General features: G+C 38.6%; 1 protein-coding gene across 5 annotated transcripts in view; it reads right to left on the bottom strand.

Moving 5' to 3' along the window:
* Nucleotides 1-12,789, bottom strand: part of LOC113061713 (kinesin-like protein KIFC3) — a 38,725-nt gene extending 25,936 nt beyond the window's left edge. For 2 of the 5 annotated variants that reach the window (XM_026231088.1, XM_026231091.1), the window contains exon 1: nt 12,570-12,789. Coding sequence is in view for 2 of the 5 variants with exons in the window: in XM_026231086.1 (XP_026086871.1) it covers nt 2,137-2,427 (291 nt within the window). In the remaining 3 variants the exon portion in view is untranslated. Of the gene's footprint in view, nt 1-650; nt 838-2,136; nt 3,342-12,569 lie in introns of those variants that run through there. The other 3 variants (XM_026231086.1, XM_026231087.1, XM_026231089.1) reach the window with 3 other exon arrangements.
* Nucleotides 12,790-13,094: the final 305 nt, after the last annotated feature.

Below are 13,094 nucleotides of genomic sequence, written 5' to 3'. Positions count from 1 at the left end.
CCTCTCCATTAGTTTCTTTACTCTAGCCTACAGCATCAATCATTCATGCTCTATCCATCAATGCATGAACACACACACACACACACACACACACACACACACACACACACACTGTGGTCCAACAGTCTGTCTCGGTCCGTCTGATTTCCCTGTATCGTTCATTCATCTGCAGTCACCCCAGAGTGTCTCTCCATCTGTCTCTCCATCTGTCTGTCTGTCTGTCTGCAGTTTCTGCAGAGCTCTGTCTAAATCACTGTACAGTACAGACACAAGGAAGCCAGGGACACAAGCACATGCAACTTCTCTGCTATAAACAGTGCCACGAAACATTCATCTGAATCCAGTTATTACAGCTTCCCCATCCCCCCATTATGAAAGAGTAAAACCACCCTCTCCTTCCCTCCCTCCGCTCCTGTAAATCCCTCCATGGAGCTCCGGCACAAACATCTGTCTGTACTGGACGCCGTGTCATTAAACCGACATCACCAGACCTGCGCATGCATGTGATGTCTAATGAAAGAGAATAATGCGTTACATATTAGACAGGAACACGATCTGAATCCTAGTTCAGACGGGTGAAATACGAACAGAAAAACAGCACACTTGGTTTAAGTGGAATGTTTCAGCATCCTCTCCATCCATGAACTCACCTCTGTCCCTGCGGTCTCCGGCTGTTGCTCATACCTTCTTTATTTCATAGCATTTATTTGGAGCATGAGCACACACACACTCGTGTACACACACTAGCACTGATCTCTGTGCCTCTCACACACACTCGTGTCTGCATGCGGCTCCTCTCCTCACACACACTCGTTCTGACACAAACGCTGTTCTTCTTGTTGCTGTTCCTTGGTAACGATGGAATCTGAGCCGCACCCCCCCCCCATCTATCTATCCCACAATTCCCTCCTCCCTCCCTCTCCGTCGCGCGCCTGGCCAAACAGAAATAAATATTTCAGCATGCAAATGTAACGTGGTGCTGCTTTAACTCCACGGTCATTTGTGTGCATGTTTGTGTGTAGCATGTGTCTACTGTTTGGCACACGGATATGTTTTACATTTCTTCATTTGGTAAATGTGTTTATGCATTTATGTTGCATTTAAGGTATAAAGAATTAAACTCACAGCCTTGGTGTTTGCTAATACCAATTTATCTAAATTCATGGAATACATGCTTTTTGTGATAAACTGAAAACACACAGGTTAGGGTAATTAACAACAAAAGAAAAATACTATTCATAGAAGGAGTGTTTTTCGAATTACTGCATGTACGAATAAAACTAAATGTAGCTGAATAAATAAATGCAGACAAAAAAAATATGTTAATGAATATGGTAAAATCTGATAGTATTTCCTTAAATAAAAATTATAGATACAAACAGTTCAAAAATTGATGCTCCACTGAAATAAGCTCCCTATCAAACCAATGATTTCTGCTGATATAACAAGTGAAAGTGTACAATGGTAGACCGAGGGCATTCCTTACAAATTAAATTATGATTAAAGAGGACAGGGAGCTCTCGGATTAAACCACTGCTTACGTAACCTCAGGATTTATCCACTAAAACAGCCCAAACATCAGACAGCAGAGAACATTAGAAAAGGGAGAGGATGACAAACATTGTTCCAGGTGCATGAAAATCCCCTTTAAAAAGAACATGCTGATATTTACAAGTATTTAAATTGCTGAATTACTCCTCTAAAAACAGACAAGTGCACAAAACAGCTGAAAACAATTGGATGAGGGACGAAGTGTCTTGAAACACGTTCAATTGACTAAAAATAGTTCTACTAGACATCCAGCAGTGATAAAGTCACACACTCCAGTAGCCCAAAGAACAGGAAACTGAGCCCAAACCTTGCTAAATCAAGAATACAACACTCATAAATAATGAGAAGAAATCTATTAATAAATAGCAGCGTTTAGGATTAAATGGAGGTTTCACACCAGCAGAAAGACAACTTTTACATCAACATAATGTAGTGAAACCCTTTCAGCTCCTGAATGGATCAATCAAAAACAACGACCTTAAACTTCATTTGATGGTGATGTATGTATCAGCAAAGTAAAAAGAATTAAAAGATCAACTTCAAACTGTGGTTATATTTCCAGCACCTAACATCTACGTGCCTCACCTGTGTTCTCTTCTTCCTCTTATGCACATTATTCAAGTGAACCGATCTTCTTTTACTTGCACTACTGGGTCCATCGAGGCATCTTTTGAAGTCATGGGCTCTTGATGACTCTAGAGGTCCAGAAGCGTCATGCAAGGTGTGCTTGTTCCTCTTCTTGCGTCCCAGTTTGGCTTCCTCTGGTCTGTGCTGCTCAGGACCCTCGATAGCCTTGGGTTCTGAGGTGTCCAAGACCCTGGGTCTCCTGAACAGGTTTTGGAGAGACAGCAACACCAGTGTGCACAGCACATACATTGTGGCGCAACTGGGTCCACCAACACGATCAGTCAGAATCAGAGACGGAGTGATCCCGTTTCAGGATCGCAGCAAGCAGAGAACACAATCTTCTGGTTGAAGTTACAGTCGTGATCCCCGCTCTACTGCGCTGCGCTTGTGTTGTGCTGAGATTCTGTCAATCTTAAGTTGCAAAAGGAAGGGCAAATCCAAACAAGTTTTGGAATAAAGTCCACCATCAACAGTTGCTTTCTTGCTTCTTTGCCCACCAGTTCTCCGCTGTTTTCACACATGCCAAGACTGTTCAGAACATGCTATTCAGACATCTCCGAGCTCGACTTCTTCTAATGCTCCTTTATGCTGATGATCTGTCTGTGATCTGATCGGCAAATGAGATGGTTTGCTCTCCTCTCCCGTTCTGAGGGAGCACCGACTAATGCACACCTGCTTTTATACCCCACAAAGCCATTTTAACCTACCTGGACACACATAAAGACACACCCTGATAAACAAGCTTATGTAAGCCAATGCAAACACACACAAACTTGTAGAATAATAGAGGACTAGTTTGCTAATCAGTAATAGCTTCTGAAAGTTGGGTCCATATCAGTCATGTCTCCATGCCTCCTCTTTGGAGAACTTCCAATGTTAACCTGGATAACACAACAGGTGTATTCCACAGAAATCTCATCGATTGAATAATCATGAAACTCCTTATCAAACAGAGTCATAACCTCCACTGGCATAATCTGATATCCAACAAATCTTTGCCTCCTCTTGCGTCACTAATGGTTTTATGGTTTTGTTATTTTTACAGTCGCTGGATTGCAGGGATAAAACTCTCCCAGGTCAGCCCACTCCTTCTGTCATAGAGCCTGATTTTGATAGTCTTTATCCCAGTTTGTGGTCCATACTCCTGGGCAAACTCCAAACGGTCACAGTCCGGCCGATCCTGTGCTGAAGCCCCACACCTCTGCTGAAAGAGAAAATGCGTTTCACTCATTCTCCCTCCCTTTTCTCATGGGGTCCATCTGTCACTGCAGTAGAGAGTTAAGCGTCTCTTAGCGATGATGTAACAACTTTTTGCATCTATGCAAAAAGAAGAAAATCAACTTCAAAATGTACGGATAAAGAAGCCTGTCCATGATTGGTCATTGTCATGGTGAGATGACCTTGTCGAACTGCATTTTACAATGGTTCATCATGCTCCTGCTGTTTGACAATTAACTGAAAAAAAAAAAAAAAAAAACATAGAAATTGGCGACTAAGGGAATCTTGAAAGGCTTTAATATGATTTGTGGTCATAACAGATCACTGAAGCTTTGTTCTGGAACTTCAGGATAAAAGAGAAAAAGTGTCAAGTTCTCTACATGTGTGTAGACAAGCAAAATACTATCTTCTGGTTCATTACCCTTTATAGCAGCCTGTCTGTCACATAATTTATACCAAGAAAAAAATATATTAAATAAATAAATAGTGCCTTTTATAACCAAAGCAGTTAGTGCTCGACAGAATAAATGGCATACTACACATTTTATAAAAAATGTTCAGTATAATGCAAGGAAAAAAAAGCTTTAACACTGCAAATAATTTTACTAGATGAATGCATTATTATAGTGCAGGGGTGTTTAGCTCTAACACACTTGCCTGGCAGTTTCTTGTGAGTCTTACTTTGGTTTGTGTCTATATTAGGGTTAAAGCTAGTGCTGGGCAATCGGACCAAAAATCGGTTTCACCTTTTTTTTTGTGGGGATTTCACTGTTTATCACGTTTCTTTCTTGACTGTGCCTTTATGCGAATCAGAATCCATGAAACTGTTGCAAAACCACTGCATTTTAATCACGAACAGTTTTTGATGTAAAAATTTTTACAATTTCTTAATTTTACACAAAAACTGAATGGCAAAAATTAGCTTTGTGACATTATGCTACATAAAACATCTGCATGAATCAAAAACAGAAGATGGGCTGAATGAGATGTAAATTCACTCTCTAACAGCAGGTGGCACTTATGGAACAACAGCGATACAAAAGCAGGCTGTGCTTTTAAACACTACATAAATATGCAATATATAGAGGCAAGATGAAAAGAAAATACCATCTAAACTTTTCAGAAGACAGTTAGTTCCCCTCAAGAGATAGTCACATAATTCCCCATTCTCAATTCGGCATTGAGGATTTTCTTCCAATATTTTGTGCATGATGAAGTGAGTTTGCTCTGCCTCCTACAGTATTTTCTCCTCTTTGTGTTCATCTTTAGCATCTCTGGCTCAGTCCTAAAAGTTCTCCAACTATTAGTCTGCAGTTGACAGGATCCCCTTTCAATTCACCGGTTTACAGTTTGAACTGGTATATGACAGAGTTGGAGCAAAACTCTGCAGGACAGTGACCGTCCAGGAACAGGTTTGGACACCCCTCTTATAAAACAATAAGTAAAAGTGTTCTGTGATCAAACCGCTTAAAGGTACAATCAGATCAGGGTTATAAAAAGATAGGACTACAGGGAAAAACAAGAATGTGGCACCACTAGAACCTTACAAAAAATAAAAGTTGACACCAAAAGGTCATCTTACAAGAAATCCAGGACACCACGCAACCACAATGCGATTCAAAAGGAAACTACAGTATATAGGATCACCTCCATACTGTAGTACTGTATATTAGAACAGCATTCCATTACAAATGACACATGAATTAGTTCACAATCTATATATTAACATATGCAGAATCAGACCGCCAAATGACTAAAAGTTTGTATTCATTTATATACAGGCATGTTGTGATTCAGTTTCCCAACAATCCAAAAGCAAACTACTTTTAATGGATGTCTGCAGGCACTGGTGTTATGCATGTTGTTATGTGATATGTGAGCTGATAAAAAAGGCAATAAACATAAAACCACTGTATATGACCGGGTGAATAGTGTTGTTCCAGTATTGCTATGAATAAAATACAAATGCAATAAGGTGGATATCAGAGTACGGCAGTGTAAACAAATGGCCTCAAATGTCTTGACAAGTCTTCAAAATGATGTAACTTATATATGAATTTCTTTACTCCTTGAAATACAGTACAGTAAAAATCTGGAAGAACTGCACTACAAAGTTCTTTTCAATGAAAGTACAATGAACAGGCCACTTCTAATAATTCTGTGGCGTCTCATATTCTTTTTGATCCTTGAAGGCTTCAGTCTCTCCATTTATTGTAATTGAATAGCAAAGAAAGGCCAGTGCATGCTTCAAAATTTCTCCTTTTGTATCCCACTTCCAGCCAATCCTCCTTCAGTTCACCTCAGACGCAAATTACTCATCACATTAACAATGAACTAACTATCGAACAACTAGAGAGTGTTAGAAAACTTCTGGATTTCTTTTAAAAAACATATCTAGACCACATTTCACTTAAAGATGTGCTTGTTCTTTCTAATTAAAACCGAATTGCTTTATTCTCTTGTTATCCATAATGTAGTGAAATCCTAAATGCAATGCATTTTAAGTGCCCAAATGCTTTTTGGTGCAATTCTAGTTCTTCGCACAAGACATAAATGAACAAATCCTTGAGTGTAATCTTACATTTATCTTGATCTATTAATGAATTATGAAGTTTATGTGTGTAGGTGCCTTTCAATCACCCAGGTATGTGACTTTTAGTCAAGAGGTTAATCCGAACACAACCAAATCGGTTAATAAAATCCTACATGCACTAGACCAATATTTGCACAAACTTTCAGTGGAATCTTACTGTTAATGAATTATAAAGTGTATGTGGGCACGTGGCATGCAAACACTCAGGTATGCAACTTCTAGTTGAGAGGCTAAACTGAACACGACCACCTCAGTTAAGCAGCTTAGAGCAGAAATATTTCAGCAAAGTGAGCAGTGGGATTAGAAAAAGCTGACAGCTGCCACCACTCTCATTCAAACCCTTCCCAATTAATGCAACGAGAGGGAAAGTCGGCAGAGACTTGTACAACCGTGTCTCCAGGCAGAGATGAATTTAGTTTTGCTGCCACCCAATGCCTACAGTGTGTGCTATTTCTGAAGCAAATTACAGAGTACCAGAAAAGGACAGGAAACCTCAAAATTACAGGGTTAATGTCCACTTCTGTATGATGCAATACCTCAGCTTTCATCTTTTTGTTGGAGAAACGGCATGTGCATACATTTTCAAGGAACTGGTTTCTTTTGAGAAGACTTGTCTGGGCAGCATGGGCCAGAAAAGTGAAGATCAGTGTAAACCTTAAACAGTGGAAACACAGGTTTAACCCAGCCTTCTGCCAATGAGCAGTGACCTCATGAGTGAGTCAGAGTCTCCAGCAAAGCATACAGGCGTATATGTACATGCATGTGGTGAGACGACCATGTTCTGGGTGTCTGACATCTGTTGCATGCACTGTGCTTTACAGACCACCCAGCAAAGCTCAACTCAGCCCAGAGGATATCAAAATAAAGGGAAATAAATCAAAGCCTCTTAACCAGAACAACAGGGATTTCAGGCTATTATAACTCAAATGTGTCCTAATTTTATCTGTTAAACTTATTTATCACATTTTCTTTCACTTAGACAAACTCACAGAAATCTTTCCTGGGAATATTGAGGATTCGGGCCTATAAACACAGAGACCGCGGAGCACAGTGCCATCTGTTGGTCTGAGCTGTTTCTTGGATTCATTGAAATGATGTAACATGAAGTCTTCCTTGTGTTGCCAGTATACAGAGGGGTGTGACAGGGTGTCTCATTTCAGCTGTTTATGCAGCTCACCGAATTCATAATTAGGGAAAAGAAAATGATGGTAATGTGCAACACAGGATATCCCTTAAATACAAGACTAAACAAAATATAAATGTGATCCCATGAGTGATGTCACTTATTATCTTCTTAAAAATGCTCAATTTAAAGGCAGAGTCATGCAATAATAACTGGTGGCTGATAGCAGTGACAGCAGTGCCTCAAACTAAGTATCTTATTCCTAATCTAAAAGAAATCAATATTAAGCGACATCATGTTTTCTATTATTACACACACCATTTACTGGATGAGCTCATATTAGAAGCTGCATTGAATATCTGTGCATTCAAAAATGAACATGTCATACCACAAGTGAACTGCAAAAGTGCTACAAATCTAACAGCAGGAGAAAAAGAAAAGAAAAAACGCACACCGAACATATACCGTATTTTCCAGACTATAAGTCACACTTTTTTTTCATAGTTTGGCTGGTCCTGCGACTTATAGTCAGGTGCGACTTATTTATCAAAATTAATTTGACATGAACCGAGAGAAATGAACCAAGAGTTCACATTACCGTCTCCAGCCGCGAGAGGGCGCTCTATGCTGCTCGGTGCTACTGTAGCCTACACTGAAGACATAGAGCGCCCTCTCGCGGCTGGAGACGGTAATGTTTTCTCTTGGTTCTAAATAAATGCGACTTATAGTCCAGTGCGACTTATATATGTTTGTTTTTCCTCATCACGACGTATTTTTGGACTGATGCGATTTATACTCAGGTGCGACTTATAATCCGAAAAATACGGTAATCTTTTAATTAATTATAATTTTGACTTTTCTGATATGTGAGGTTTACCTTTATTTGAAACTTTTTCATTTAAACATTTACATTAGATATTTCAACATGCTATTAAACTGTTGTCAGTCATGTTGTAATTTAAAATCCAGACATCATTGGTAATGCTTTTGTTTTAGTGATTATGCAAACAGAATGTCATTTTATTTGCCGTTTGAGGATTTTTTAAATATAAAACTTGGTAAAGTGATTTGTGTTGGCATTTTTTGAACATCCCCAGCACATTTCAATAATACCGTGATAATACTGATAACCTTGATCATTTTTATCACTATAATCACGATAAGAAATGTTCATACCGTTACATCCCTAAACAGCAGTATTGGAATTACTTTGTTCAGCTTCATTTGCCTGAGGAAAAGACACAAAAGGCACAACAGACATCCATTCTCACAGCAAACAAGTGACAGTTGGTGTGTTTTCCACCTCAACACACCTCGTCAGTGCCATAGTCTATTCTCAATGACTCCTCACTGAGAAATGTACTTAAGGGCATATTCGGGAATCACAGAATACTAACTGGACAAGGCAGCCCAACAAGTCCACGCAAGTCAGTATCACACCCCGTCAAACACAAATAAAATGTCCACATTACCACCGTAATTATTGGAAGTTCTCATGGAAGTTGTGCAATTCTAGCATGTATGATTTGTTTCACTGGTTATTGTAAAAAGTCTCTTTGTAGAGCAGAGATGTCCAAACCAGGGACCAAGGATGGCCTATGATGACCTTTGATTTGGCCCACTGTGTCATATTGATTTTGTTTGTTGTAGTATTTTTGTATTGAAATGTAAAGAACGATATAAGATTAATTTAATATATAAGATACTGATTAAGAGTTAAATTTAAAAATCAATACATTTAAAATGGTAATTATTTGAAAATGACATTTTATACATTTTAATATAATACAGTTGGATTTAATTCAACATTTACAATATTATGCAACATTTCAAATAAGTTTATGGCCCTTTGTATTCAAATGTTGGGGCAACTCTGATGTAGAGATTCAATGAATATGATTCTTCAGAAATGCTCATGGCACAAGACAGAAAAACAAACAAACAAAAAATTTAGTTTTGGCACATGCAGTGTAGAGAAGCATTCACAATCTTGCATTCTTTTTTTTTTTTTTTTTTTTTATTACACACGTTCGATTTTCCCAAGTCTGAAGCCACAGAAGATTAAAAATAATTAAATAAATGATAATCTTTTGAGCTGTAAACTGGAGCTGTATTATGGAGCCTGTGAATACCGGATTAACCTAATTCTTGATCAAATCATTTTGACTTTTTTCTTTTAATGAACTCTTCCTTCAAGAACTGCATACTGAACCTTCTCTCATGAACATTCCATATAGAGTTACAGTGGGTTACAACAAGATTATGATTGAAATGTGACAAATAATAAACAACTCTTATCATATGGTTTCAGAAGAAACGTTATATGCAAAGTCAGTCACAGAGTTTTAACAATATGAAGTAATTATTATTATTTATTTTTTGGTAAACTGGACTGTACCAGAGTTTTTAAACAGTACGCACTGTCCTCGTGTCAAAGATTCATCAGCTCAGCCTTCACACTCAAGCCACTATCTTCCCAAACCAGCACTAGAGTGTCCCACGGCCCGTCTAAACAAACTCTGCTGATAGGACTTGTCCGAACTGGCATGATGACTAGTTCACTGAACACCCGCTGGATCTGCACCGGTGTTACGGTTTAACTGGTTACCGTGTTATCTGGTGACCAACTTCCTGTTTAGGTCTCCGCTGCAGATGTGCTGGAACGACGGCAGCAGATTCGCCGATTCTGAAAACACAAACTGACGTGATATTAAGTGCCTAATAAACGCAGACTTGCTCATTGCATGATTTTGATATTCTTGCAGAGATAACAAGTTATAGGTATGATCGCCCGTAGCGGCTGAAGTAAGTAGGATAAACAAAAAAATAAAATAAAGTACATCTGTGTTGGCACGGGTTTCGAACACGCGCTAAAAGACGACGCGCCGCGAGACGACACTCACGAACCACCGAGCCATCGATCTTTACATAAGCAGCTCCAGATCTCTGGATTCAACACAGGACTCTCGGCGTCACATCGTGAAACGGGCTGAATCAAGGAACTGTGACCGTGTTAACTTGTGACCTCTGTTTGCAAGCCAAAATCCAATTTTACTGTTGCTATAAGTTAACATTTCCAGCCAAAGCGCTTCTAATACTGCTAAATGATTTGATACGATCTGAAAATTACTCATCGTCAAAAATTACGAATCCCATTAATGTAAACATGCATAACAACAGCCCAACGTTTAAGTAGCTTAGTTCCCATTGGTTCATTGGCAAAACACATTCTTACAGTGGCAGGCTGCCCACATACACTTCTTGGCTATGAACTGCAAAACTAGATGTACAGAAAGCATCATTTCACTTTGAGGAACAATATTTAATAATAATAGGTTGCACTACTTTGCTGTAAAGTGTAATTTACTTTGTTTGAATAACTTTGCAACATATTTTTTCTGCTTGAATGGTTGTGATTGTATGCATCTGAATTGAAATCAACTAGACACAAAGCACAATTGACTACATATAATTATCATTAAAGACTTACATGCAAAGACCATCAAAGTTTTGATTGAACCCAAATGGCCATTTCCGTTACAACCATTAAAGCTTGTGAAAATGTTCTGTGATGTTTTTATTCAGGTTTTTCAGCAGCATTTAGGTAATATAATAGATAATATTTCACATAATCTTTATTAAACAAAATAGATGATAAACAAGTTAACACAGGCACATTGTCTTTAAAGTGCAACATGCATTCTTCACAGATTAATATCACATGTGACCTATGGTTTCACTGGAACTGTGTTGGTCAGCCTCCTATTGAGGAAGATTTGATTTGTCCTGCTTGTGTTTAAGTGTGTGTGTGGTAAAGCAGTGAAAAGTCCTCTAGAAGTGTTATATGAATTTGTTTTTTACCTTTGTTTATATAGTGCTTTATACAATACTGATTGTGTCAAAACAGCTTTACAGAGTCAACAGGAAAATGGAGAACAACAGTCATTTTTCAGCTAAAGTCAGTTCATTGATTAGTGATGGCATCGTCAAACCAATGAGCTTAGTGATTATGAACCAGTGAAATGAACCACTTCTGTGTACACTGTCTTTTGTAGCATGATTGATTTGAGCATTAACATTTCTTTGATTCATTTTGTTTTCTTTGTATTTTTCACAAATGTCTAGTACACCAAGATAAATTCCTTGTACCTATAAATCCATTGTATCTTACAATAAAAGGGATTGTGATGGTGAAAAATAACTTGTGGAGCATTGATTGAAAGATTTTGGAAATTTGTCATATACATATTTTGACATTGTGGCTGAGAGGTTGCATGGGAACAATGTCCCAACAGATATGGATCCATTTCGAAATCCTGATTTTTACTAGTGTTTTTGACACTCTTTAAAAGTTGTGGCTATTTAGTAACACTTTAAATGTTGTCTTGGATAGATGACAGGTGATATATATCTTTTTTATGTTGTAAAATAAGAAGTGTATGTGGGCAGCCTGCCACTGTAAGAATGTGTTTTGCCAATGAACCAATGGGAACTAAGCTACTTAAACGTTGGGCTGTTGTTATGCATGTTTACATTAATGGGATTCGTAATTTTTGACGATGAGTAATTTTCAGATCGTATCAAATCATTTAGCATCATTAGAAGCGCTTTGGCTGGAAATGTTAACTTATAGCAACAGTAAAATTGGATTTTGGCTTGCAAACAGAGGTCACAAGTTAACACGGTCACAGTTCCTTGATTCAGCCCGTTTCACGATGTGACGCCGAGAGTCCTGTGTTGAATCCAGAGATCTGGAGCTGCTTATGTAAAGATCGATGGCTCGGTGGTTCGTGAGTGTCGTCTCGCGGCGCGTCGTCTTTTAGCGCGTGTTCGAAACCCGTGCCAACACAGATGTACTTTATTTTATTTTTTTGTTTATCCTACTTACTTCAGCCGCTACGGGCGATCATACATATAACTTGTTATCTCTGCAAGAATATCAAAATCATGCAATGAGCAAGTCTGCGTTTATTAGGCACTTAATATCACGTCAGTTTGTGCTTTCAGAATCGGCGAATCTGCTGCCGTCGTTCCAGCACATCTGCAGCGGAGACCTAAACAGGAAGTTGGTCACCAGATAACACGGTAACCAGTTAAACCGTAACACCGGACACACCCGGACTTCAGACACACAAACCGTGATTTACCTCTTAAACAGCCATTCGATGGAAACATAGTACAGCTTGTATTTTAAGTCTTAAATACGTTTAAGGGGGATAATAATAATAACGGTTTAGACTAAATCAAATACAGCTGACTTCAAGTCACTCACCGCCTCTGCTTCGAGAAAACGCAAGCAGATAGTTTAATTAAAAAAAAAGAAAAAGGATGTTTATTTTATGTTTCAAGATGTTTTACAGATTATTAAATTAACTGCCTATAAACTGCACGTGTCTTGCACTATAGAGGGTTAATACAGCTCACAAGTGTAAAAAGCATGTGAAAGAATGTGCTTACGTCTCAGGCCAGCACGCCAAACGACTTCCTCCGCTGTTTCCTTCTTGATCCGTTTCCTTCTAGTTTTATTATCCCACTCTCCTTCTTTCCGTCTGTTGAAAAGCAGGGTTTTATCTCACACTTGGAAGAGTGTAAAGTTTTGTAGTCTCTTGTGAAGTGGAGATAAACGCGCGCGCACAGCTGACTGCAGTGACGCAAACAAACGCTCCTCCTGTTCACGCGAAGGAAAAATAAACGCGTTTCCCATCCTATTAGAGACAGACTTCAGGCCACCTCTCAGCCCTCATTAACTCAGTCAGACTCAGCCCTCCTGATGTCAAGAAGACGTGGAATAATACAAACTACAAGAACTTTCTTTATAGACAGGATACATGTCTTTAATTTAGATGCTTCCAGTAAAAATGTGGTCAAGGATGTTTTCAAAAGCATTTAACAAAAATCATGTTTGCGGATAAATTTGAAAGAGGCATGTTGTTGGACACCCTTTGTTTTAGAGTGGCCTACTTGTGCTTTTAAATAAGCTAT

Source organism: Carassius auratus, chromosome 43, assembly GCF_003368295.1.
Source record: "Carassius auratus strain Wakin chromosome 43, ASM336829v1, whole genome shotgun sequence".
Lineage (NCBI taxonomy): Eukaryota > Metazoa > Chordata > Actinopteri > Cypriniformes > Cyprinidae > Carassius > Carassius auratus.
The sequence above is the reverse complement of the archived record's forward strand: the minus strand, read 5'-3'. Positions and strand labels throughout refer to the sequence as shown.